Raw genomic sequence first — 26,018 nt, 5'->3', positions numbered from 1 at the left:
AACAATCGATTTGCCTGTTTCGATTTGTTATTCCTCTGCTTCCCATATTTGTTCTGTATGTCAAAGCAGCCCTAGCCGTTGGACAACCCTATCACACAGTTGTCCTATTCTGCGAGATCGTTGTCTGCATTGCCAGTTTTTCAATTGTGAGAATTGCTGCAACGCAAAGTTGGGTAAAGAAGCAACTCTTGGTTCCTCGGCTTTCTCTCCTCTCCCTCCCTTCCATCTTTACTACTGCTCTTCTTTTCACTCTACTGGCTCGTTCATTGTGATTCGATTTCGTGAAGGAAATTGTGAGAGAGTGCATCCAGCGATAGAATCGCTCCTCTCCTCCTGCGAAGAAAAGCCGATTCTCTTTGTATATCTCCCACGATCCCTTCAGTCAAACTCCTCTGTCAATACTTTTCTTGAATTGCTATCATGCGCTCAGCTGATTGTGATTCCGATTCCGAACCAGTCTCCGCCGCTTCTTCGTTTGGAATCCAACCACCTCTTGAAAATGCAGCATTCTCTCCCATTTTCCCTCCCCTTCCCTCCATTGCGTTCTCCACTTCTTTTCCCTTTGCCGTCCCCAACTGTTGCAGAGAACATTGTTCCGGCCAGCGTTTCACTCCCATTCCCATCCCAATCTCTTTCAGAAGCAGAGAAATTGGTCGTTCAGCTCCACAAACCATTGTCCAGCCCCATGCAGCGATTGTCATTGCCGCAAAAGAAGGTGGTTGCTGGAGCTGGGTTTGTAATGACTCAACAAATGAACGGAGGGGTTGATTGGTATTACATTCCGCCGCACTATTCTCAGGGCGATGAAATGGCTTTGCTTGAACACTATGAACACTATCAGTAATGCGAATTAGGAAGTAATGAAATAGAACGGCGCGCGTGCTTGCATCGAATCATTTGGGCTATGGAATCGATTTATTCCAGGAGAATTTGTATTTCGTGAATTGCAGAAGAGAGTACAAGATTCGTCCTCTTCGCGTCATTCCTGATTCCACAAACCAACTCGCTGCTCTAGCATTGAAATTGAATTTGAAATTGAACTTCCTTTCGAACGTGGAAGTTCCAGAGATGCGTAATAAACTCGAGTATGATGCCGCGATTCAATCAATGAGAAACTCAACACCACCAAAACGTAGGGGTCAACGTTTTCTCTGCTTTCGTCTTAGAATATCTCTTGTTTTTGGGAACGGGCGGCGGCGTAGCCTCTACAGAAAGGCAGAACACTTCGATTCTGTGGAATGTGATGGAGGACTTGTGAGCGAATGAATGTTTTGTTAGGGATAGTTCGGTCTTAATGGACTGTGGTTGTAACGTGGTTCGACGGTTGAGTCAGTTGGTGGGTCAAGAGCAGAGAGATCGAGTCGAAATTGAGGGGGATTGAAACGCAGATTTTGCATCGACTCATGCTTGTTGTCATTTCGCATGCACACTTCGACCATTTTGCCTACTTGACAAGCCTCATTCTTTATTATTCGGTTTTATTCACCATCCATCATTCTAAATTACAGAATCACCCACGCTCTTTTCTGCTTCCCATTCTTCTCCCACCCGTTCTTGCTCAGTATTATTCGTCTCTCTTCGGAGAAAGCTTGGAACGGAATCGAATTCGACTGATTCCAATCGGATCCGATTTCATTCAGAAGCTAACTCCCCTCTCCCAATTGGGTCACTGCTGTCCTGTGCAATCTCCTGAAGACATTATGGAGCAAACGAAATGTATGCAGCTAGGAAACGGAATCGGGATTCGATTGCTGCGAAACAACCACAATAGTATGAGTTTTGCGATTGTATCGCTTCGATAAGTGCTTGAGTTGAAGGCGTTCGATGCGGTTCAAACAGGTCAAAATATCATCACGTTCAGTGGAGATACAACGCCACTTCCATCCATTCTTAACAACGCTACAATCTTAATTCACGAGGTTTTTAGTCTTTTCGTTGCTGTCTTTCGTATAGTGCACATTTGATGAAGACGATCGCAATATCGAAACAAAGAAGCACACAACGCTTCAGGGATTTGTGGAGTGTTGGAGATCGTGTCATCACAAACCCTTGTTTACGTTCCTCACTCACTTTTCAGCTCGAAAGCGAACCGATCCGTCCACAGGGAAGAAAACAATCAAGACAGACGCGAAGCTCGTGGAACGTCTTTTAGAAGCCTATTCTGATTTGCGAGGTAACGATCTTGGCCTTCTCTCAAAGCAGACGATGTTTCGATCGCGTTCGATAACATGCTCGTCGATTTTGCAAAGGTCTATCCGTCGGTTGTGTGTCAGATTGAAATGTTTTATTCTGTTTGCATCAAACACATGAAACATAACCTTGAGGGGGAAAATAGTCTTGTGAATAGATAGATCCTAGACTCGATCGTGCTTCTCACTCCTACGTGTCGCAGCATTAGAATTTATCATCGCACCAGTCTGCATATGGTTCGATGTAACACCAGTAGAGTCGTTCAAGTCTGAGTCTTCTAGCACTATTCATCACACGAGCCATCATAACAAACTGTCTCCATCGGTCTGCATAAGTCCCTGTTGCGTCTTTTTCACTACAGTCACAGCCGGCAGTCGACCTTACCTCGTTTCGAAAAATGAATAGATAGGTCATTTTCCTGCATCGAAGGAGGCGGAGGCGGAGGAGGAGGCATGGGGGTTTCGATGAATGGGTGAGAATGGCTGCTCTGTGTTTGCATGGGGACGTTAACAGAAATCTGAGGGGGTGGTGCGGTAGTATAAGTAAGAGAGGAGTTCATAAGATTTTGTTGCCATTGTTTCATAGAGTTATCAACTATTTGGAGAGAGGTGGACTTGGGGGGCTTTATCTACGTGAAACGAACACTAAAAAACTACTCCTAGATCAATAGGGATGCTGTCTATTGCTTCAATAGTGCCCTCCGTAGTCAAAGATGGATATCGCTCACACACAGTACGCTACATTGTTAACACCGAAAATAAAAATACTTTCCAAGCCAAAAGTTCAGAAACGTATTGAACGAGGTAATCAAACTGAGTTTCTAAACGCTGAATTCGATTTTCCAATTCAATGTCGCAGTCCCCATTCTGTCTTCTCCGAATCTTACATAGCAGGTCTTTACGTCCACGAAGGAACTGCGGATGTCTAAATTCACAGCTCTTAGTGTAGCCTTGGCCATCATCACCAGAGGAATCCCTTCCAATCTTACGAAATCCGTAAAAATTCAGTTGACGGACAAAAGAATTGAATTTGGTAGATTTAAAATACTTGTTCATAATCTGCTGAGAAAATTGTTGAGGAGAATACACACAGAAAGAGTCACCTACTGAATTCCACGAAATTATATCCGAGGGCTCTTCTTCGAGAATGGTATATAACTTTTCCAGGAAACTTGTTGTAGTAGGTCTGGGTAAATCTTCATCTGACATTTCGTAAAGAGACAAATAATCAGGCAATATGCTTCGAAATATCAATAGTTTACCATGTTCAACATGAATTCCAAAATTCTTCACGAATTCTATTGACTATTTACTACAAACAACAAAACATAGTTATAGTAATTCTTTTACAAATTGAAAAGTCTTTAAGGCGCAGTGAGGACAGTTTTTCCTTGTTAGATGCAAGTGATGAAGATACTCCACTTTGATCAATTCAAAGCTCTAGGATTCATTTATTCACCCAAGACTCACGAGTACATGGCATTCGTCTGAATCGATATTAAAGTACGAAAAAAGGTTAATGCTCTGCGCGACTGCTTGCTGTGTCTTTAAAACAAAAATCAATGTCCACTTGCAAAATATTCGAAAGAATAAAAAGATCTTCCTTCGAATCAGAGGAGTCAAACTCCTGTATCTTGCTAACAGGTTTCTGATAAAAATAGCTCGTGACAAACAGAGAATAATAATATTCCCAGCGATCCCTCTCCATTGTTTCAAGTTTCAGTGAATGGAACAATCTGCAAAATATACTCATCTATTCATTCTACGCCAAGGAGCAAACAAACAGAAGATATTCTTGGTGCTGTTTTTTGAGTAGAGCACTGGAGATGTTAAACAGTCGAGCAATGATATCGCATTTTTCTGGAAGAGGAAGAGATCTGTTCAGTCTACAGAGCCGAAGACGTTCCAATGCGTTTTCCTTGATATAGGCATCACTACATCGCAATTGGGTTTGGGATCTCTACCATATCTTTATCTCTCCGGGGTAATCAATTCCGTTCTATGAATGAATCGACCGATGTGTGTTTACTAAGTAATAGAGTTCTAAGTGGGTATACGGGTATACTTTGTAGTGTCCGGCGTGTTTGAGATGATCCATTAAGGGGTAAATGTTCTCGAGATTAGAGAACATTTTGGTGTAGAACTTGTTCAGATCATATTTTGTGAATATGAACGATAGATCCACATCTTTCCATTCATCCATTTCTGAAATATCGGATGCGACAAGAGAGTAAGGGTAATCGGGATAACTTGTAACATCGTATTTCTTAGTTAGATTAAAGTACTACAGAGTATGAAACAAGAATGGATTCTACTTCTTCGATAGACACTTTAGGGTTCAGTGAATGGTAAAATTCAGCACACTTCTGGCTACTAGTCAAATGATGCTGCTTAACAAAGGGAATGATTGTACCAATAAAATTCAAGTTGAGTTCCTTGGCTTTCTTAATTCTAGTAACGAAATCGTTGCCAGATATCATGCAACAACAAATAAATTCTTCTACAGACAAGTCAAAACTCGATAGTAATTCTTGTCTGCTGTACACTATTACACCTCGCGGAACACGAGAATAATTCCGACCATATTTAAGAAAGGAGCTGTAGTTACTGAATATGAATGAAGCATTGATCACTCCAGGAACGTCGAAAACATAAAAGTCAGAATCATTCGATAAAACAATCAAATTATTCTTGTACGCTGTTCTCGCGATCTCACTTGAATAATAATCCAATATTCGTAATAGCTACTTATCAGGATCTCTGCCCGAGAATATTATAGAAACTGTGTTGTTGTAATATTCTCGTAAGCACTTGATAACAACTACTATTATTAGTGGAGTAATACTGCCCGATACTACATTTCAGTTTTCCACAATAATACAACTTCCTATAGTAAAATTAGAATCTATACAATCAACTAATTTGCTAACACCATCGGCGGCACGCTCATTTATCAGGTCTGTTTTATCTTCCTGCATAATTGAATCCACGCAAAAATACGCAATCTCAAGTCCTCTATACTCTAGATAGTCTAAAAATTGGAAAAGATGCTTCTTCACATAATAGTAAGAGTACGCCTGTTCTATGCCTTGTGCAGAAATAAAATTAAACAAATTGTACACTATTGAGAGACCATCTACCACTATTTTGTAGGGTCCACCTCTATTGTGTTATCTTTCATGTTACACTTACTTTGCGTGCTTGAATTGAGTAACCAAATCCTTATTTTGTGTAACAAATGCAGTTAGAGTTTTTACACCCATTTCTTTGGATTTGACACATAACTTATCCTTCCCATTTTAACTACATTCTTTGCTTTCTTTCACGCGATCAGTTATTTATGGAGTACTAATTGTCATGTACAACAGAGATAGCTCGATATCTTATGAATGATTCTGTAAATCACCATTTGCATTCTAATGAAAAGAATACTGAAGTGAATTCCTTGTAAAGTTTATATTTGTATCTTTTATTTTGAAATACGGACCATTTGTTGAAAACTGACAAACAAAACTTGAAAATGAGTATCAACAATAGTATCACCATAAGCAGTTCAATTCATCGACCCATCGCTCCTCCGAATAGATCACACACAATTCAATTCTCTCCAGGTACTTTCCAAATGATACACATCACTTCAAAAGTCCAAATGTTCAACTATATTCGAAATCGATGTTGCAAACACGTTTTACGGATATACAATTGCTTACAGTTTTGAAACTCCCTTCCTAAGAGTTCCTTAATTACTTATTTTTCTGTTTTGATGGAATACCAAAAGAGGGTGGCAAAAGAGTATTTTACTGATAATAATAATGAAATAATCGGTAGAGATGGTCCCGAGAGCTATGAGGAGAAGGCCGGCTTTTTCTCAAAGATTCTATTTTGTTGGCTCAATCCATTGATGGAAATAGGATATAAGAGAGCTCTTGAATCTACAGACTTACCTCAACTCTCGTAAACAAATTACGAAACGGTTACAACTAGGCACTGTGATCGGTCTGATGTTATCCAAAGTGGAATTAGTGAACACTGGAACAAAATCAAACAAGTGAAGTATATTTTTATGGGTCGTATTTCTTTTTTAGACCAAGTCTGTTCAAAAGCATGGTCTATTCGTTTGGAGTCCCGTTTGGTATCGCTGCAATTTTGAAACTGTGTCATGATATTTGCCAATTTATTGGTCCTATTATGCTGGAAAAAGTTATTGATTTTCTGGAAGACGACTCTCCTGCTGTAGCAATACCCGGTTCTATTTATTTCTAGCAAGAAGGCTACATGTATGCCACCACCATGTTTGTTTCCGCTCTATTCCAGAGCGTATTCCTTCGAAACTACTTCTACCTTTGCTTTCGGACTGGACTCCGCTTGCGTTCGAGTTGCATTACGATGGTGTAGAAGACCTCAATACTCTGTGATCTTTAGATATGACAAATCCCTCAAGCTGAGTTCTGCATCCCGAGCCAAGTGCTTTTCACATTCTGGATCGTCATTTCTAGGTATAGTCAAGGAGAGATCATGAATCTAATGGAGGTGGATAGTCAGAAATTCCAGGATGCCACAACGTACGTTATTCTCATCCCGTGCGAACTCAGATACATCCAAATGATCTGGTCTGCGCCCTTCCAAATCATCGGCTCGCTGATTCTTTTGTGGCAGCAGGTCGGCATCAAGGGATCGATTGAGGCATAGTTGGGCTGGGCGACGCTGGCGGGTGTTGTCGTCATGATTATCATGATGCCGATCACCAAATGCATCAGCAGGAAGCTCAGCATGATTCAGAGAGAACTCATGAAAGTGAAGGACAAGCGAATCAACACCACGAGCGAAGCGTTCGAAGGCATCAAACTCATCAAGCTGCAGGCCTGGGAGCGATCCTTCCTCCAGCGAATTTCTGGAATTCGGTGTGACGAATTGTCCGTGTTGCGAAGATATGTGTATGTCCAGACCTTGTCGCAATGTCTCTGGAATACGACACCTTATATGGTGTCAGTGCTGAGCTTCCTCGTCTTTGTCTTGCTCGGCAATAAGCTGACCACAACCATCGCGTTTACCTCGATTTCTCTGTAGCGGAGTGTTGTTATTGATCTGACTTGCAGGTTCAATATTCTGCGATCGCCTCTCACGCGATTCCCAGACGTTTTTGCGCTTCTTTGTTGTGAGACATAGACGATTAACAGCATTGCGGAGTGCAGAGTGTCCTTACAGCGAATCGAGCGGTTCCTTTTAGCCAGTGAAATCGAGATTCCTTCGCGGGACAATCGGTCCTCGATCGGAATCGATTTGCAAGACGGACATTTCTTTTGGAACGAAGTAGAAACGTGGAAACCAAGTGACCTCTAGCTAGAAAAGGACCGCGTGGAGGAAGAAAAGAAGCTCAAACAAAAGTCTGGGGCTGCTGTGAAGCCGGAAACGCCGCAGGATTCTGCTGAGCAGAGCCAGCCGTTCGAACTGACAGGAATCAACGTGTCCTTCGAGTCCAATCAGCTCTCTGCAATTGTCGGCCACGTGGGCTGTGGAAAATCGTCGCTGTTGAACGCGATTCTGGGCGAAATGCCGAGGGTCGACGAGTCCAGGGATCTGAATTCGATGGTCCACATCAAAGGAAGCATTGGCTATGTGCCGCAGACGCCCTTCATCATGAACGCATCGCTTCGCGATAACATTCTCTTCGGCTCTCCGTTCAACGAGGAAAAATACAAGGTGCGTCCAGTCATTTCGAATCACCCATAGAAAGTTCTGGAAGCTTGCTCTCTGCTCCCCGATATCGCGATTCTCCCCGCGGGAGACATGACCGAAATCGGAGAAAAGGGAATCAACCTCTCCGGAGGGCAGAAGACGCGCATTTCGCTGGCTCGCGCCGTGTACCAGAACTGCGATATGTGATTCTTTTTCCGGTCATTGAACGCGCAGATACCTTCTGGACGATCCGCTTTCCGCCGTCGACGCGCACGTGGGTCGACACATTTTCCGGCACTGCATCAAGGGATTGCTGGCGAACAAGTGCGTGGTTCTGGTTACCCACGCGTTGGAGTTCTTGCCGGCGTGCGACCAAGTGATTGTGCTCGAAAAGGGAGCCATCGCCGATCAGGGAACCTTCGAGAAGGTGAGCCAGGCCACGTCGGGCGTGCTGGCGGGATTGCTGCAAGCGCAGAAGGAGGCGCAGGCGCAGCAGGCGCAGGAGGAGTCGCCGATCTCGCCGATCTCGCCCGTGGAGGTTTCTCCGATGGAAATTTCGCCGCTGTCGAGTGAGAAGAAGGAGGAAGAGTTCGATGGTGCGAAGAAGAAGGAGGAAGAAGAAATAGCGAAAGAAACCAAAGAAGAAGAAAAAGAGAAGAAGGAGGCGACGGCCGCGGTGGAAGTGACAGTAGTAAACGATGCGAAGAAGGGCGAATTGACCGTCGAGGAAACGCGCGTGAAAGGCAAGGTGAAGCGATCTGTGTATTGGATGTACATTGTGGCTGCTGGCGGGCTCTGCGTTTGCTTGGGCGTGCTGCTGACCTTCATTCTCACCGAAATCTTCAAAGTGCTGAACAATCTCTGGCTGACTTTCTGGTCCAACAGCGACGAACCGGAAAGAGCTCTGTGGTATGTGGGGATCTACGCGCTACTCTCTCTGGGCTCGGTGATCTTCATGGGCATCCGATACGTCTCTCTCTATCTCACGGGACTGAAGGCCAGCTCGCGACTGCACGACGGACTCATCAAGGGAATTCTCTATTCTCCGATGTCCTTCTTTGACCAAACGCCGCTGGGTCGAATCACAAATCGAATCAGCAAGGATATCTACACGGTCGATAAAACGCTTCCCGGTGTGTTTGCTTCGCTGTTCTCCTGCCTGTTCTCTGTGCTATCGACTCTCATCGTGATTATCATCGCCACTCCGTGGTTTCTCGTGGTGCTTATTTTCCTATCCATCTACTACATCTATGAGGGTCTATTTTACATCAAGAGCAGCCGCGAGATCAAGCGACTGGACTCCATTTCCCGCTCTCCCATCTACGCCAATTTCGGAGAAACACTCGACGGCACGTCCGTGATCCGCGCATACCAAGCTACGCAGCAATTCATTCAGAAGAACTACGATCTTCTCGACCTCAACCAGCGTGCCTACTTCATCATCTCTTCTGCCAACTGCTGGCTGGGCATTCGTCTCGAGTTCGCCGGAACCATCATCATCGGAGCCGCTGCGTACTTCTCTGTCATGCAGAAGGGCTCGATGGACGAGTTCTTAACTTCCATGGCCGCGCTGGCGATCAGTTACTCGCTCGATACCACGCAGTCGTTGAATTGGGTCGTCCGCATGGTGACCGACATGGAGACGCAGATTGTATCCGTGGAGCGTATCGAGGAATACACCGAGCTTCCCTCCGAAGCCCCAGCCCACATTCCCGACACGCAGCCCAGCGAATCGTGGCCCTCCAAGGGCGATATCGCCATCAACGGAATCGTGATGCGCTATCGGCCCGAGCTGGAGCCCGTCATCAAAGAGCTCAGCGTGCACATTCTCCCCGGCGAGAAGGTCGGCGTGGTGGGCCGAACGGGCGCGGGGAAGAGCTCCCTCGTGCTCTGCCTGATGCGAATCATCGAGCTGGAGCGAGGCTGCATCGAGATCGACGGCGTGGACATCAGCAAGATCGGCCTGGAGGATCTCCGATCGAAGATCGCGATCATTCCGCAGGAACCGCTGCTCTTCTCCGGGACGATCCGCGATAATTTGGATCCGTTCAATCACTACACGGACGAGGAAATCTGGTCCGCCCTCCAGCGAGCCTCGCTCCACGATCTCATCGCTCAGGACCCTGCGGGGCTCGAGAAGACCGTGGAGGAGCACGGAACGAACTACTCGGTGGGTCAGCGGCAGCTGCTGTGTGTGGCGCGCGCGCTGCTTCGGAAATCGAAGGTGATTCTGATGGACGAAGCGACCGCCTCGATCGATCTGGAGACCGATATGAAGATCCAGAAGACGATTCGGGAGGAGTTTTCGGAGAGCACGGTGATCACGATCGCGCATCGAATCCATACGATTATTGATAGCGATAAGGTGATGGTGATGGAGATGGGACAGCTGAGGGAGTTTGATAAGCCGTCGGTGTTGTTGAGCGATAAAAATAGTATGTTTAGCCAGCTTGTGGAGAAATCGAAAGAGATCGAATAAAGCTATGAGTGTTGGTTTTTCTTGAAAATGTTTGTTCTACAACATATTTGGAATTTGGCGGGGAAGAAAAGGGCAAAGGAATTGATTGGATGCACTTAAATATGACGATTAGAGGTGTTCGTTTTTCATTATTTCCTTTAGTTATGCTGTATACTGTTCTCTTCTATATTGCTATTGCCGTTGCTGTGCTTGCTGTTGTTGTTCTTGCTTGGCTTTGGTACATGGGTATGTTTAGCAGGATCCATGTCTCTTTACGTGAGGTTCCTGAAATGACCATCATGTTTGTTGTTGGTTTTGTTGATAATATGCAGTAATATGAACTACACGGGAAATTATCAAGATTGCTGCAAGGGATTCACGGATATGGAACAGAAAACAAAGGATCTGTTGGGGGAGTTGGGAGATATCCCTGTTATGGGTAGTGCGTACTACACCTCCCCTAACGAAGTGGCTGATCCAAGTAGTTGAATGGTATTGATAGTGATGAATAGAGGACAACCGTTGGAGCTGCTTCTTTGTTTTGAACGATGTTCCTGAACTTCTGGCCAAGGCAAAGGCTTTGCCGAAATCTACAGAGTATACTGTTATCACTCTTCCCAAATCGCGGGCAATTAGTGGGACCTTTGCTTATCGCAACTCTCTCTCCTTTATGTTTGGCCCTATGAAAGTATATCCTGCTATAACGAAGTTTTCGAATGAAACTCTGATAAAACCAGTGGGCTGTATCGAGTTATATCATTCCAACAAGCAGCCGATCGATTACCTTATGTACATTGAAAACGAGAAGGTATTTGAGGAAATGAAGAAAACTACCTTCGTTGCTGCAGATCGGTTATAACTTGATCTTCTGCTGTTTGTTTGTTTGTTGCTCAATACGAAATTTGAATCTAGTCAAATCTTGAAGAGAATTCCAAGATAGAATGAGTACTTGCTAGATTCCAAATATTCCCGTTTTAGCGCTTCATTGTAGTTGCTTGTTTCTTCACAATAGAACGCGATAACAGATAGAAAATGGATTCAAATCAACGTAGGTATCATGAGCGACCAATTGAAGCAGTTGTGGCTTACTTCTGTGTGTAGAAGTGGATGATCTCAATTCGGAGCTTCGTAGAATAAAAATGGAACGTGAGAAAATAACAAGTCATTTAAATGAGATTAATCCTCGAAGAAGTGAGAAAGGAGGAAAAATCGGTGATTTTTAGAGAGAGATCGCGACTTCCATTCCCGATCCGGAAATAACGAAAACGAGAGAGAGGAGGATCAGGAATTGTTTTTATTTTTCGTGAGTGTTGAGTTTTCAGAGAACCCAAGCGTCGTGTTGTTTCTTCTGCTGTTTCTGTTTCGCTCAGCAATTCATCTAGAAGGGGTTCATCATATGTAATGTTTCAACTTTGCTATTCATGTAGCGTCAAGGTGGTGGTTACCGCGATATTGTGATTAATGAAGAGACAAAGGAAGAGAGGTTCTTCTCTGTTTTGAAGTTCATCTGTAGACAAGAAGCAATTCGCAAGATCGATACAGCGATGGGAAATTCCGTTCAAACTCGAAATCGCCGAATGTTTGGAAACCTCCTCGGCCACCTGAACCAAGCTCGCAGCCTGATCAACAAGGATCAGAAGCTCTTTGACAAGCAGGTACCATTCTGCGTGTGGTTTGATCGACCAGCGAAAACTGGAGCAGGACGCGATCGAGCGCGAGCGAAAGGAGTCGGAACTGATTCGCGAGACGCAGCGTCAAGTCACAATGGAGGAAGTGAGCGCGTGCTGAGCGCGTGATGCGTAGAAAGAGAAGGAGCAGCAGCGTCTGAACGAGCTGCAGCGCGAAGAGCGGATAAATCTGTTGAAGAAGTCGCTGCAGAATCGCACGGCGGGGTTCCAAGCGCTGGGGAAGTTCGCGCGCACGGAGACGGAGCCTTCGATCTATTGGCTGCCTGCGAACGGGAACGAGGAGACGGCGAAGTGCGTGGAGAAGAGCCGCGTGGAGATGGAGGCGAAGGTGGAGGAGGAGAGAAAACGAGTGGAGGGTCGGATCGAGGAGCTGAAGGCGCAGTCGGTGGAGATCGCGAAGCGATTGGAGGCTCCGAAGGTGGTGGAGGAAAAGAAGGAGGAGGAAAAAAAGAAGGTGGATAGTCATTTACTGGATATCGGAGGGGATAGCGAGGGAGAAATGGAGGAAGAGACGAAGGAAAAGGAAAAGGAAAAGGAAAAGGAAAAGGAAAAGGAAATGGAGGTGGAAGAAAAGGAGAAGAAGGAGGAAGAAGAGAAAATGGAGGAGGAAAAAGAAGCGAAGGAGGAAGCGATGGAAGAGGAAGTGAAAGAAGAACACAAAGAGGAAGTGAAAGAGGAGCCTAAAGAGGAGCCTAAGGAAGAGCCTAAAGAGGAAGTGAAAGAAGTGATGGAAGAGGAAATGAAAGAAGAACACAAAGAAGAAATGAAAGAGGAACCCAAAGAGGAAGAAGTAAAAGAAGAGCCTAAAGAGGAAGTGAAAGAAGCGATGGAAGAGGAGGTTAAAGAAGAACCTAAAGAAGAACCTAAGGAAGAAATGAAAGAAGAGCCTAAGGAAGAAGTAAAAGAAGAAGTAAAGGAAGAGCCCAAAGAGGAACCTAAGGAAGAAATGAAGGAAGAAATGAAGGAAGAAATGAAGGAAGAAATGAAGGAAGAACCCAAAGAAGAAGTAAAAGAGGAACCTAAGGAAGAAGTAAAGGAAGAAGTAAAGGAAGAGCCTAAAGAACAAGTAAAGGAAGAGCCCAAAGAGGAAAACCCTTCTTCCACAAATCAATCTGCCCCGACGGCCCCTCGCAGCCCCTTGCGAACTCCCAGAAAGCCCAGACACCCCAAAGACGATGATGAAGAGGAATACAAAGAAAACGAAGTCCTGACTCCTCGGAGAAGAACGAGGTCCAACTCGAATGTCGGCTCGCCTCGCAAGAGTGCCCGCATCGCTCGCCTGCGAAGCCCTGAGATGTCTCCAGTCCGCTCGCCTCGTAGATCTGCTCGTGCTCATTAGTGGTTTTGTTTCAATGTCCTGTTTGTAGAAAACAACAAACTCAACTCCATCATGTCGCATCTTCTTTCGATCCTCCTTCTCTCTCTACCATCCCAATCCTTCCCCATCCCTACCATCACCGCGCTCTTCAGCGCCTCCAAAAACTCGCCCAGCTCCACAATCCGTCCGCACAGCCACTGCGAATACGCCTTGCCTCACCGCTCTCCTCCGACCCTACCTGAAATGGCAGCTTGCGCAGCGCTCGACCGCTGAACCCCTCGCTCTCCGCCAGAATCTCCAGCATCCACTGGCTCTCTTTCTGCTCTGCGGATTGCTTCAACGCCGCGAGGGAGCTCCAATGGATCTGCGTGTGGATGATTCCTTTGCGAGCCAGTTCCTATCTCTCACTCTTTCGCGTTGGGACCACTTCTAGACAATCCTGGAGAATGAAAAACCGGCTTTCCTCTCCCGGATTGCCGACGAATCGCTTCAGATCGGCGCGGTCGAGAAAGGCTTCGTCGATGCTATCCGAGAGATTGCTGGTCGCTAGTATCATCACGTTCGGGTTGTTTCGCAGCTTGTCGATCTGCGTGGTGAGCACACAAACAAGCAAAGAAAGAAAGAAAGAAAACGTTACTTGAGTGAGCAAAGCATTCACAACGCGCATTCCATCGGATGGTTCCGTCCCCGAGAGACAGGCTTTCCGCGAAGCAGACAGCGACTCGACTTCATCTGGACGTGATGCAATGAGAGAGCCAAGAACCGATGAGAATAAACAGCAGCGTGTCGTTGCTACTGAGAATGTCGCGAATGTAATCGAAAAGCTTCATTACGAGTTTGCCGCTCTCGCTGAACCATTTGCTAAACAAGCTGTGGCTATTAATTTCGATCAGAGCCATGTGCGCGTATTCGGAGTAGTTGCGGATGGAAAGCTTTTGCGCGAGGGCTTTGCAGAGAGATGTTTTGCCTGTTCCGGGAGGACCGTGGAGCAGAAGAACACGGTTTAGAGAAATGACAGAGGTATCGATGTGGTGTTTGGAGAAGATAAACGCAGAGGTCGCATAGTTCAATAGATCCGACTTCAGATCTTCATTGTACACCAAACTAGGATTCGATTTTGCAATTCAATCCTACTGATCCCAGAGCGAATGGAACTCTGTGCACGGAAGCATCCACTCACTATAAGCAGTCACATCACCATTGTCATCGAGCGATTCCTCGGCAGAGCCATCCGTATTGAGTGTGAAAAGATGCAACACGACTTCTGCTTGCCAGAAAGGGATGAATGGAAGACTTTGAGGGATGTCGCAAATCAGGATCGATCTGACGTTTCGCATGAGATATTCATCACTTGAAAAGTTGATTGGACCATTCACATAGTTTGCGCACGAACTCTCTAGAAAAGAAAGAACTGCTTTCTCGAGTCTGTTAAAGCTGTCAGTACAAGAGGAGTCAATGAGCACTTCGACTAGGATTCACTTATACACATTGAGCCATTACCGTGTACCAGTGTCTTTGCTGCCTTATTCATTGTAAATCCTGTTCTACAGAAACGAAATCTGAGGCTCCCTTGATTTCCCTCCAAGACTCAATTCCAAAAATCTGGGAGATTTTGGGCATCATTCCACTTTCAGAGTAAGATGGCGGAAACTACCAGTGAAAAGATATACGATTTGGAGTGTAGGTAGTGTGCTAAGCAAATTGATACTTTAGGGAGAGAAAAGTTTCTTGATGGAGTCAAGCATATGGAGCAAATCCTAGAGGGTGATCAGTTCTGCGATCTCCATGTATTGGATTTGTTCTGTAAGAAAATTATCTCTTTCTGAAGCGCAGACTGCGAAATCGGTGTAGACGGAGCTAAATATCTGGGAACAATGTTGAAATCAAAGCCAATGAAGAGTTTGACAGAACTCAATTTAATCGGTATTTATTCTCTGCACAGAACTGAAAAACAGGGAATGCCTTGATGGATGAAGGTTTCGGTTATATCATTGAGGCTATGGTCGGTGGTGCTCTGCCGTCCCTTCGTTATCTGAACGTTGACAGTAATGCCTTGGTACTGCGTTGACTTTTAGACAACAAACTCACGGAAAAATGCGTCTCTTCGCTTCAAAATCTGATGGATTCCAAGTCTTGTCCGTATCTTGAAGCCATTTCCCTCAATCGTGTTTCCCCTTTTTCTCCATAACCCCAAGTGAACGAAATCGGCGAAGAAGGCTGCAAGCAGCTCGCCACCGTCGTCACCCACTCGCCCTGTCCCTGGTCGAAACTCTGTCTGAGCGGTACATCATCATCATCTTTCCTCTTATCCAGAAAACCACATCAACGACGGCGGCTTCAACGCGATTCTCGACGCCCTCCTCCCTCACTCCTCCTCCCTCTACGAGATCGCTCTCTCTCGTACCCTCCTCTCCTCTCCTCATTCCAGAAAACGGCCTTTCCACCGCTTCCATCGACCGCGTCGGCGCGCTCCTCCGCGACGGCCAGCTCCCCAATCTCGCGCTCCTCGATCTCTCCTGTGGGTTCTCCGGTTCTCTGCCATGCAGACAACTACTCCACGAACATGCTCGACGGATTACTCGCGGGACTGGAGAGCGGACGCGCCCCGCTGCTGCGCCGCCTGGTCATCAGCGGGATGTGTCTGGAGGCCGACGGGTGCAAGCACCTGCGCGCCGTTCTGCAGAAGAAGGCATTGCCGAAGCTGCAGGAATTGCTCATGGCGGGTAGAATTGCCGAGCGGGAGAAACGGTAGAGAATAATATTATGGAGAAGGGAGTGCTGGCGGTGCTGCTGGCGCTGCGGGAAACGTCGTGTCCGGTCCGAGTGTTGGATTTGTCGTGTAGCGGAGGGAGGGGAGTGCGATGTAGGGAACAATCTGACCGATGAGGGAGCGAAGTATATTGTGAACTTTTTGAATGGGAAGTCGAAGGTGAAGCTGGATCTGCTGCTGCTGAATCGTAATAGAGCGAAGGGAGTGTGATGTAGAAAATGATATCGCGTTTGTGATTCCGGACTTGCAGAAGGCGCTGAACCGGAGAGGAATCCGAAGTCCGAAGCTGCAGGAACAATGGTTATAAGGGTGCTTTGTTTGTTGGAAAAATGAGTTTGAGTCAAGATGAGAAGAAGGGAAGAAATGTATGGGAATAGCGAGCTGTGTGATATAGGAACGATGTGGGATTTGCTACGAAATAATGTCCAATGCCGGTCCGAAACAAGTTGTCTGTCTCCAATGTGGCCATTTGTTTTGCCATCGCTGTATAACAATAGCCCTCAGCGTAGCTCCTTTGGAAAGGTCGTTTTTAGTAGAAAAGCAAACAATGCCCGATCTGCAAGTTACCTGCAAAAAAATCGCATATTCGAAGACTTTTCTTTTCAAATTTGTATATTAAAGACGAGCAGGAAGTAGCCACTCTTCGATTAAAGCTAATGACCGAAACGAATCAACGAAAAAGAGTTAGTCTGATATAATTATGTGATGTATAGACAGAAGAACGCGAAAAAGCAGCTCTACAGAAGATTGAAGAGTTGGAACGAATGCTTCGCCAGCAGCAATCTAAAATACAATATCTTCAGTCTCTTCAGGCCCAGTCACAGAAATCTCAGCAACTACAGCAGCAGCAGCAGCAGCAGCAACCATCACAACAACAACAAATGGAGGAGGAGGAGCCACAAATAACAGACGCATCGAGAGATAATCCTGCTATGGTAGCTTTGAAAACACACTCTGATCTAGAACTCGGCCATAGAGCTTTGCTCTCTCTTCAGCGAAATGGACACAGAATCAACCGAATCTTCCCAAAGCAGCAAAACAGAGCCGCGCTTTGAGTTCCAACTGTCCTTCGCGTTCAGCACTTCTGTCGATCGCCCCTGTTTTGTGCTTCCCACTCCAACCAATCGGCCGGGAGCTGCATCAAGCCGCGCTTCTTCGCTCTACCTCTCCCACTCGGATCGAAAAAGTCTCTCCCAATTCGACATCGAAGAGCAAAAACTGATTTCAATCGCCGAGTTCGACTCCTCGCTCACTTCGCTCTGCTCCTTTCCGTCCAGCTCGCAATTGCTTGCAACGCAGGACAAGAGAGCGTTCATTCTCGATCCTCGCGAGAAGCTGGTCATCGCCTCCGTTTTTCCGTCGCGGTCTGTAACTCAAAGCACGTTTTCGAGCTCCTCTTTTCAATTGTACACGAATCGAGCGAGCGTTGATTGTAGTTTTCTGAGTGGCTCCAACGGGATTGACGTGTTTGACAGCCGAATGCTGTGCAGGCCGCACTCGCAGATCCACTCGTCCTCTTCTTCTCTATGTTTGTTTTCTGACTCACCCAATTCGCTAGTGCAGGTGACAGCACGTAGATCCTTTGAGTTTGAATCGATTTAAGATGGAGTGTATCATTGGGTGTTGCTGGGCGATTCGTGGTCGCGAACGGAGCGATGGGAGAATAAAGGAGAGCGATGGCACGCAGCGGTGGCGGAGAGAAAGGAAAACGAACTTGTGATTGCATGCTCGAGTAGACATGCCACGCAAATTGTGAATGGAAGGGCTCGCAAGCTGAAGTTTGATTGTGATTGTGATTGAAATGGAGTGATGTGTAGTCGATTCCCTTTGCTCGTTTGTGAATCCCTCAGAGAATGCGACTCCTTTCGTTTCTAGTTTTTTTCATGGGACAACGAGTCCTCGAATGATATCTCAATATGATAGTGCGAATGACACGATTCAGTTTCAAGCAGTCGATTCGTCTCCGCACATATGCGCTAGCTATCAAACAAACATAAAGAGTATTAATAGTTGCTTGGGCATTCCAATAAACAATGGCAATACTCCCAGCGTGCTTTTTGTAACAAACGATGGACTTTATTTTCACAATGTAATTACTACTACTCTTTACCCTCTTTGTTTAATACTTTTCGGACATTATCGGAATGAAAAGCGTCGTCCATCCAGTAAACGGATGAACTCCCGATCCCTTTCCAGTAACGGAATCATAGTTTTCCCAGAAGAATCCCGAGCTTTGGAACTAGAATGAATCCAAAGAACCACACAAACCTGATCAATGATATTCGACACAAGATTCTCTCGTAGTCTCTCGTAGAGAGACTGACATCGTTCCTATTTCTCACACACAATGACGACAATTCACCTTCAACGGACCTTCCACAGCATATTTCTCATGCAGAGCACGCAAAACGAGATAATTCAAGTTGACCCAAATATGTCCACGCCAATAATCTTCTCCTTTTCCAAAATAGGGATCACTCTTGGAGAGAGAGCGCAAGCCAAAGGGGCTCCACATCTACATGAGAAGCAACAAAATGCAAATCACAATTTCAGGGTTTTCGATATCGTTGAGAATGAATTCAATTCGAGGATCATTCACATCTAACAACATCAATGCGAAGGGGAGAATCGAGACATAGCCCCGATGGATCTCAAACCCTATCTCTTCGCTTCCATTTTCATTCAATCGAATTACTCCAAGATCGCCGAAGCTCTTTGCTTCTTCATCCCAATGTTCATCCAATCGCTTTTTCATCCACTCGATTTGCTGCCTCATTCCCATTCCAAATTCTGTTTCTCCATTCAGCATTTGATCGATTTCTGCAAGGTTCTGATAGGCGAACAGAATCCAAGAGAGCAGATCCACATTGGATTCGGACTGTGAAAGAATGTGATGCCGCGGGAAATCGTCCATTCCCGAAGCCAAGCAATGATTCTCCGTTCTTCCAAACCATCGATATGACGAAGGCAGCTTGCTTTTCTGGCTCTTTTCCAGATAAAACACCCACTTCTTCACCTTTTCGAACATTTCCTGAATCTCCAACCCAGCAATCGAAGCTTCCAAACCTGCCGATTGCTCGCCTTCTGCCAAAATCTCCACATCGACGGTGCGTTGCGGATCGACGTCTTGCTTTGCGTGCTCAATCGCTCGTTTTACAAGCTGTCTGAAAGCAAACAGCAGCGTGGGCGGATTCGCAACGCGAGGATCTTGAGTCACGAACTCGCTGGGTACTCGCGCACGCGCTTCACTTCCCAGGATTTGCTCTCGCTCGATGTATCCCTATTTCCTCAAATCGGTTCCTTCAATGCTCACCGACGGTTCCATTCGTGCGAACCAACTCTTCAGGATCTTCCACGAAAGCGATTCGTTCCAATGCAGAAGAACCAACTGATGGAACCCCTCGTCCCACAAGAATCCACGCGGGAAATAGGATCTCCCGGGAATGGCGGTGATGAGTTCTCCCTTCTGCGTGGTGTGTGTCGATCCGTCTTCTTCTTTATATTGAACAGTGCTTCCGTAGAAGTAGGAAATCCCCGCGAGAAGATTGCTGAGTCCTGCAAGAGCGACTTTCTGCTGTTTGGAAGAGTAGGCATCCATCGGGAAGATGGAGTGGAAGCGATTTTCGAGCGAAGCGCCTATCGGAGAGTGGGAAGAAGAAGCTCGAACTTTTGAGGAGAGCGAGCTGCTCGATTTGTTCCTGGGAAAGTTTTTCGAAATCGGTGAGCGGTTCGTCGGTGGAGCGTGACAAGAAAGACGGTTTCCAAAACGATGAGGTTTTCTGTGCGGGTGTTTTTGTGTGACTCATGGAAATGGTGATTCGAAAAGGAAGAGAAAACACCCGCTGAATTGCTACGAAATTGGGATGGGAAGGAACTGTGTTGGGTAGCAAGGGGACAAAGTTCCGAGAAAGCTGGTTCTGAGTCGAAGATGGAAGGGGTTGTCCGGGGTGTCTGCGTGAGATGAAAGAACGAAAAAAGAGAAAACGATTTCTGGTAGTGATGAATTTGGCTTTGCCATTGTGAGTATGTCTGTCTGAGGCTATCTTCCAGCTTGGTTTTTACGATGCTACGAGTCAAGCGATTAATAGCAGATAGTGAACTGTGGAAAACGCCAACCATCGTCCAGATTCTTGATTGTCTCTCCAAACCAGAAGTAGTTCTCCAGCGATCGATCGTCTTTTGGATCGGACGCTATAAAGTGCAGCGCGGAAAAGGGATGGTTAAGGTTGACTGGAGACACATTCAAAGCATCTTCGACAATTCGAATGTGGCCGTCTCCATAGTCTCCCGAATAAAAAGGGAGCACAACTGGACCCTTCGATCCCTATTTCGAAGAGCGTTTGAGTAAAATACCCGTTTTGAATGAATTGTTGGGACTTGGATATAACTCTTTTCTCCCGCAACACCCAAATAAAAGATTAACGTGACATTTCGTTGGACTTTGCTCTTCTTGAGAGGATTTCCTGTGATTTCAGCAATCCAATCGTCTCCCTCTTTCAGATATCGCAAATTTAGTCTGACATAATTGTGAACATCAGTAAGTCGTTGTTTCCCATACCCATCTCCATCAAATTCGTTCCATATCCAATTCCGAATGTCATCTTCTCGTTTACACTCATGTCTAACACTATCGAGCCTCGTGCCTTCAAACCACATGATTCCCGTCTAGATCGATAATTCATAAAGTCGCTACTAAGTGGGACTGTTCGGAAGGCGATCGGGTCCCGAAGTAGATGTTGGGCCGAAGAACGGTTCTCGAAGTACTAAAAGCAAGTAGTAATATGAAAAATATGAAGTAAGCGAAAAAACACATGATAATGATTTTGAATATAGATATGTAATGATAGTCGTGTCGTATAGATAGTGAGGTAGCAAATAAAATAAGCTTCATAGAATCATAATTACGTGTGTCAGAAGCGAAAAAGCTTCAGAAAAGATTACTTTTTCCAGATATTATTCCGTCGAACGATTCACTGAAGCATAATAGTATCTATATTTGCATTTTGCAGAAAATTCACGATTTACATACAATCGAAAAAGTCAAACACCTATTTCCCCGCGAGTAACAAGACACAATTGATGGGGGTGTGAAGATCCGATTAATAAGTCTCATATATTTTTACATGTATAATGTACCCCCATGCTGGGCCGATCATTTGATTGGCGAACCAAATACGGATCATGACTTTAATTGGTTAAATTGAATGGGATTGCCGAACCCACGGTTCTATGACGGTAATGGCAGGCTGACAATAGACAAATGACAATGAGGTCTACATAAATTTTTAATTCCTAGAAATAGAATAGATTTATTTTTGAAATGAAGTGTTCATTTGTTTTGGCATTTGTGCTCATTGCTATTGCTTCAGCTGAGTCTTTCCGCCCTGTTACGAAGGTATTGTCTCCTCCCGAGTTTGACTACGACAGTACAATTTATGTTGGATGGTAATATATAGTTTGTGGTAGCTGGCAGGGCACCTGCAACAAGCAGCAAGGTAATTTTTGTGTTTGTGTTTAACTTTAAGTTGCTCGTTCTGATACGAAAATCATTGGTAACAGAGGAATCATGGGAACTGGATATGAAACCACTATTACCAATTTTGCAGGAAATGATTGTACTGATGATAATTTCAAGTTTGCTGTGAAGACGGTGTACGTTATTGATGAGGTTACAAAGCTGGAAGGAGAGGAGGGTTATTACGAACTTTCGGCCCACCCTACGGAAGCGTATGCTGCTATGACTGATAGCACCTACAACAATCAATATATTTCTTGCTCTACCTTTACTATTGAGGATGGAGTGTTCTATGATGTCCACGAGCTCGCGAAATGCGCTGGTGGTGAAAATCAGTGGGCTTCCGAAATTGACGGTATCGCTAATCCTGAAGATGGACAGATTTTTGTACAGATGTATATTGGCAGCGACTCTTTTGAGTTTGATGGTTCGGTGCAGACCCGTATGAGTGACGATGGTTGCGTTGGAATCACCTTTACCTTGAATCTTATTATTATCATTGTGGTCGTGGTCGTCGTGATCATCATTATCATTATCATTGCTGTTTGTGCCAAGCGTCCCGCCAAGAAGGAGCTTCCCAAGACGTCTGCCAAGTCTGCTTCTCACCCGTCGAAGCCTGTGGAGGTACCTGCTCCCACGGAGACTGCTGAGGCCTCTGTTCCTGTCCCTGCCTCGACTGAGCCTATTCAGGTCACTGCTCCCGCTCCTGAGCCTATTCCGGCTCCTGCTCCTGCTCCCGCTCCGGCTCCCGAACCTGCTCCTGTCCCAGCTCCGGCTCCGGCTCCGGCTCCTGAGCCTACCCCTGCCCCTGCTCCTGCTCCTGCTCCCGAACCTGTTCCTGCTCCCGAACCTGTTCCTGCTCCTGCCCCGGCACCTGCCCCTGAGCCGGTCCCTGCTCCTGCCCCCGCTCCCGCTCCTACCGTGGAGTTGTAATGGAATTCTAGTCTATCGTTTAACTGCATGCATATGGCTACTTGTTTGTTGAACAAAGAGTTGAATTGTTATTCTGTTTGCAATACTTTACAATGCTCTTATCCGTCTCGTTGCGTCTAAGCTCTGCCAAGAACTGGTCATACATTTCCTTGTTTAGCGTCTGCTTTGTGGTCTCTCGGACAGACATGAACTTCTTGCGCAGCGCAGAGCTATTCCTAAAACCACTCCAACACGAAAACAAGGGATGTGGCACGTCCACAGCAAATCCATCAGTAAGAATCGAAAACACATATCCTCTGTATCGCAGATGCTCCAGCCACTGCACCTTGTTATATGCATAGTTCACAAATCGCTCATCGAACGACGGCAAAAACGGCGACTTCTTCACCACGACATACCTTCAAATCAACCGGCACAGCGACCTCTACGGCTCCTGCGTATTCCCCTTAAAGCACCGCACAGGCGTCAGCTCCGCCGTGTAGGACTCGCGGTACCACTCAGGGAAGTGGTAATCATGCAGCTGATCCCACGGCCTGAACGTGCTGCACCTCCGCGTGCTTATACACCTGTTCAGTTCTCTCTTCGTGTTGGGGAACTGGGGCAAGATTCTACGCGTAACCGAACGACCAATCAGACGGCAGATCCGTGCACGCCTGGAACGTAGAGCACGAACTCGCATGGATCTCAAACGCAGGAACGATGATCGCGAGCACTTCATCCTGCAATGCCGAATTGGGGAGTCGGAGGATCGCTTCGTAGAGGCCTTCTACACAGAATTCGAAGGAATCGGCACAAACGTGACGGCCACATGTCCAAATCGGTCAGCCAGAAATGGTCCGTTTTCACGTTCCGGATGGCCAGATTGCGAAGTTTGTTGATGGGGTAGATGCCGGGATTGGTGGCTACGTATTGGACGATTGACAGACGCGAGTCGAAATTGTCGGCGGCTAATTGGTCGTTGATATCGGATACTTCTTCCGGCTTTAAGCACAGCGTGATGGAGAGAGGACTAGATTTCAGTGTAGCCAGTTAAAAATACCCAGTCCAGCGCTGGAGGAGGATTGGGAAGTAGTAGTAGCGAACCGTGCTGAAGATGACCCTTTCGAAAATCAAGTACGTTCCCTGACTCGTAAAAGTGACGTCGTGCACTTGTGAAGTGGGAGCAGAACTCGTGGGAGTGGTCATGCTGTCTCTTGAGTAGGTTCGAAGAAATGGATGGGGGCGAATAGGTGACTTGTTTTCGGCATTTTGTACTGCCGGTTTGGGAAACGAAGTGAAACTCTTAATCAAGGTTAGAATCTTCGGAATCACGTTTAACTTGGGAGGTTCGGTCATTACAACCTCTTCGGTACCTGTAACATTTTCCAACGGAGTCGGTTTGTCGGGTTCTCGAACCATTTCGGCTGAAAACACGATCTCGCCATTATTGATTTTCGTCTACCTTTTCAGCATTCCGCCATCCCATACGTTATGAATATTGGTAAATACGATCTCTGCATTCAGATACAACCTGTGTATTAACATGTCCTCCAAACAAGCGTACAACCCAAAGACCATGATCACAGAGATACCGAAAAAGAGGTAACTCACCCAAGGCGTAGTAGCGGCCATAACAATGCAATTGTGTTTTCGAACAAACAGACCCTATCATAATGGCATAATAGTGTAAACTCCATGTTACTCCCTTTTTCTATCCACCAATTCGCTCCTTTTTTCTTTTCCTTTTCTTCGGCTCGGGACCTCTCGCTCTTTACAGCGGGATGTTTCCGTGCTTTCTCCAAGGATTGGTCATCTTCTTGGTCTGGAGGATCTCGAGGTCCTCGCAGAGTCTTCTTCGGGTCTCGGTGGGCTCGATGATGTCGTCGATGAATCCTCTCTGGGCGGCCATGAGCGGGTTGGCGAAGTTGTAAGCGTACTCGGCCTTGTTCTTCTGGAGATCCTTTCCTCGGAAGATGATCTTGACGGCTCCCTCGGCTCCCATGACGGCGATCTCTCCGTTGGGCCACGAGTAGTTGCTGTCTCCGCGCAGATGCTTCGAGGACATCACGCAGTACGCGCCTCCGTAGCTCTTGCGGGTGATGACGGTGACCTTGGGCACGGTCGCCTCCGCGTAGGCGTAGATCAGCTTGGCTCCCTCGCGGATGATTCCTCGGTGCTCCTGGTTCACGCCGGGCAGGAAGCCGGGCACGTCCACGAACGTCACCAGCGGGATGTTGAACGCGTCGCAGAAGCGCACGAACCGCGCGCCCTTCACCGAGGCGTTGATGTCCAGGCAGCCCGCCAGCTCCAGCGGCTGGTTCGCCACCACGCCCACCGTGCGGCCCTCCATGCGGGCGAAGCCCACCACGATGTTCTTCGCGAAGTCGGGCGACGTCTCGAAGAACTCCTGCTCGTCCACCACCAGCTTCACCAGCTTCTTCATGTCGTACGGCATGTTCGCGTCCTGCGGCACGATGTTCGCCAGCGCCGGCTCCGCGCGGCTCCGCGGGTCCGTGCACACGCGGCTCGGAACGCCGTCGCGGTTGTTCAGAGGCAGGTAGTCGTAGAACGTACGCATCGCGCGAAGCATCTCCACGTCGTTGTCGAACGCGCCCTGCGCCACGCCAGACTTCTTCGTGTGGATCGCAGCGCCGCCCAGCTCCTCCTGCGTCACTTCCTCCTGCGTCACCGTCTTCACCACGTCCGGACCCGTGATGAACATGTACGACGTGTCGCGCACCATGAAGATGAAATCCGTGATCGCAGGAGAGTACACAGCGCCTCCAGCGCACGGACCCATGATCAGAGAGATCTGCGGAATCACGCCCGACGACAGAGTGTTCCGCTTGAAGATCTCCGAGTAGCCAGCAAGAGAGTCGCAGCCCTCCTGGATACGAGCACCGCCGGAGTCGTTCAGACCGATCACCGGAGCACCCACGTCCATGGCCTTGTCCATCACCTTGCAGATCTTCTCAGCGTTCGTGCCAGACAGAGAACCTCCCAGCACCGTGAAGTCCTGAGCGAACAGGAACACCAGACGACCGTTGATCGTTCCGTGACCCGTCACAACACCATCGCCAGGGTAGTTCTGCTTCTCCATACCGAAATGCACGCAGCGGTGCGCCTTCAGCTGGTCGTACTCGCGGAACGAACCCTTATCCACCAGCAGCTCGATACGCTCACGAGCGGTCAGCTTGCCACGCTTGTGCTGAGAATCAATGCGCTTCTCGCCTCCACCAATAAGGGCGCTGTGGCGAGCTTCAGCAAGTCTTTCAGTGAAAGGCTTCGTTAAATCAACAGCTCCGGCGAAACTGCGCTACACCATCACACTCACAGATTCAAAATCGTACAGCAAGAGTCACAGCACGCTTCGAAATCATAGAAGGAACAGATGCGAGCATTCTTTGGGAAAACCTAGAATGGGAGAATAATGGAGAAACAGGGAAGATGAGTGAAAGGACGACATACAGCTTTAAGGGACCAACTTGTTAT

The 26,018-nt window shown here is 46.8% G+C and overlaps 12 protein-coding genes; 7 read left to right on the top strand and 5 right to left on the bottom strand.

The window, feature by feature from the left end:
* Nucleotides 1-1,951: 1,951 nt before the first annotated feature.
* On the top strand, nt 1,952-3,299 carry GSBLH_T00000631001 (uncharacterized protein; the record flags this gene model as incomplete). XM_013038863.1 has 2 exons in its annotated part: nt 1,952-2,173; nt 2,203-3,299. The coding sequence occupies exon 2, from the start codon at nt 3,111-3,113 to the stop codon at nt 3,297-3,299; it is 189 nt and encodes a 62-aa protein (XP_012894317.1). The 5' UTR covers nt 1,952-2,173; nt 2,203-3,110.
* A 2,994-nt stretch (nt 3,300-6,293) lies between these two features.
* Nucleotides 6,294-10,344, top strand: GSBLH_T00000630001 (uncharacterized protein; the record flags this gene model as incomplete). Its single annotated transcript, XM_013038862.1, has 10 exons — nt 6,294-6,422; nt 6,453-6,578; nt 6,636-6,848; nt 6,879-7,252; nt 7,286-7,325; nt 7,356-7,499; nt 7,530-7,889; nt 7,920-8,068; nt 8,100-8,403; nt 8,440-10,344. 10 exons carry the CDS (start codon nt 6,294-6,296, stop codon nt 10,342-10,344), a joined length of 3,744 nt encoding a protein of 1,247 aa, XP_012894316.1.
* An 89-nt stretch (nt 10,345-10,433) lies between these two features.
* Nucleotides 10,434-11,199, top strand: GSBLH_T00000629001 (uncharacterized protein; the record flags this gene model as incomplete). XM_013038861.1 has 3 exons in its annotated part: nt 10,434-10,624; nt 10,656-10,804; nt 10,836-11,199. The coding sequence occupies 3 exons, from the start codon at nt 10,434-10,436 to the stop codon at nt 11,180-11,182; spliced, it is 687 nt and encodes a 228-aa protein (XP_012894315.1). The 3' UTR covers nt 11,183-11,199.
* Nucleotides 11,200-11,867: 668 nt separating this feature from the next.
* GSBLH_T00000628001 (uncharacterized protein) lies at nt 11,868-13,350 on the top strand (the record flags this gene model as incomplete). The annotated part of the gene is made up of 2 exons (XM_013038860.1): nt 11,868-12,096; nt 12,131-13,350. 2 exons carry the CDS (start codon nt 11,868-11,870, stop codon nt 13,348-13,350), a joined length of 1,449 nt encoding a protein of 482 aa, XP_012894314.1.
* A 376-nt stretch (nt 13,351-13,726) lies between these two features.
* On the bottom strand, nt 13,727-14,666 carry GSBLH_T00000627001 (uncharacterized protein; the record flags this gene model as incomplete). Its single annotated transcript, XM_013038859.1, has 3 exons — nt 13,727-14,061; nt 14,093-14,433; nt 14,464-14,666. The coding sequence occupies 3 exons, from the start codon at nt 14,664-14,666 to the stop codon at nt 13,727-13,729; spliced, it is 879 nt and encodes a 292-aa protein (XP_012894313.1).
* A 1,226-nt stretch (nt 14,667-15,892) lies between these two features.
* On the top strand, nt 15,893-16,406 carry GSBLH_T00000626001 (uncharacterized protein; the record flags this gene model as incomplete). The annotated part of the gene is made up of 4 exons (XM_013038858.1): nt 15,893-16,052; nt 16,082-16,168; nt 16,197-16,286; nt 16,315-16,406. 4 exons carry the CDS (start codon nt 15,893-15,895, stop codon nt 16,404-16,406), a joined length of 429 nt encoding a protein of 142 aa, XP_012894312.1.
* A 22-nt stretch (nt 16,407-16,428) lies between these two features.
* On the top strand, nt 16,429-16,797 carry GSBLH_T00006093001 (uncharacterized protein; the record flags this gene model as incomplete). Its single annotated transcript, XM_013038857.1, has 3 exons — nt 16,429-16,464; nt 16,494-16,604; nt 16,636-16,797. The coding sequence occupies 3 exons, from the start codon at nt 16,429-16,431 to the stop codon at nt 16,795-16,797; spliced, it is 309 nt and encodes a 102-aa protein (XP_012894311.1).
* Nucleotides 16,798-18,218: 1,421 nt separating this feature from the next.
* Nucleotides 18,219-19,697, bottom strand: GSBLH_T00000625001 (uncharacterized protein; the record flags this gene model as incomplete). Its single annotated transcript, XM_013038856.1, has 5 exons — nt 18,219-18,338; nt 18,368-18,430; nt 18,462-18,614; nt 18,645-19,379; nt 19,413-19,697. 5 exons carry the CDS (start codon nt 19,695-19,697, stop codon nt 18,219-18,221), a joined length of 1,356 nt encoding a protein of 451 aa, XP_012894310.1.
* Nucleotides 19,698-20,157: 460 nt separating this feature from the next.
* Nucleotides 20,158-20,755, bottom strand: GSBLH_T00006092001 (uncharacterized protein; the record flags this gene model as incomplete). The annotated part of the gene is made up of 3 exons (XM_013038855.1): nt 20,158-20,165; nt 20,216-20,423; nt 20,453-20,755. 3 exons carry the CDS (start codon nt 20,753-20,755, stop codon nt 20,158-20,160), a joined length of 519 nt encoding a protein of 172 aa, XP_012894309.1.
* Nucleotides 20,756-21,395: 640 nt separating this feature from the next.
* Nucleotides 21,396-22,585, top strand: GSBLH_T00000624001 (uncharacterized protein). XM_013038854.1 has 4 exons: nt 21,396-21,525; nt 21,556-21,594; nt 21,625-21,701; nt 21,735-22,585. Exons 1-4 carry the CDS (start codon nt 21,420-21,422, stop codon nt 22,545-22,547), a joined length of 1,035 nt encoding a protein of 344 aa, XP_012894308.1. The 5' UTR covers nt 21,396-21,419; the 3' UTR covers nt 22,548-22,585.
* Nucleotides 22,585-23,830, bottom strand: GSBLH_T00000623001 (uncharacterized protein; the record flags this gene model as incomplete). XM_013038853.1 has 7 exons in its annotated part: nt 23,665-23,830; nt 23,587-23,634; nt 23,345-23,556; nt 23,184-23,313; nt 22,976-23,155; nt 22,787-22,945; nt 22,585-22,756 (listed from the first exon to the last, which is right to left on the bottom strand). The coding sequence occupies exons 1-7, from the start codon at nt 23,730-23,732 to the stop codon at nt 22,585-22,587; spliced, it is 969 nt and encodes a 322-aa protein (XP_012894307.1). The 5' UTR covers nt 23,733-23,830.
* Nucleotides 23,831-24,191: 361 nt separating this feature from the next.
* GSBLH_T00000622001 (Propionyl-CoA carboxylase subunit ?) lies at nt 24,192-25,944 on the bottom strand. XM_013038852.1 has 2 exons: nt 25,877-25,944; nt 24,192-25,842 (listed from the first exon to the last, which is right to left on the bottom strand). The coding sequence occupies exons 1-2, from the start codon at nt 25,904-25,906 to the stop codon at nt 24,298-24,300; spliced, it is 1,575 nt and encodes a 524-aa protein (XP_012894306.1). The 5' UTR covers nt 25,907-25,944; the 3' UTR covers nt 24,192-24,297.
* Nucleotides 25,945-26,018: the final 74 nt, after the last annotated feature.

The sequence above is a fragment of the Blastocystis hominis genome (assembly GCF_000151665.1).
Source record: "Blastocystis hominis, Singapore isolate B (sub-type 7) whole genome shotgun sequence assembly, scaffold_0".
NCBI classification, from domain to species: Eukaryota; class Bigyra; order Opalinata; family Blastocystidae; genus Blastocystis; species Blastocystis hominis.
Note: the sequence above shows the minus strand (reverse complement) of the source record. Positions and strands in the feature narration are given on the sequence as shown.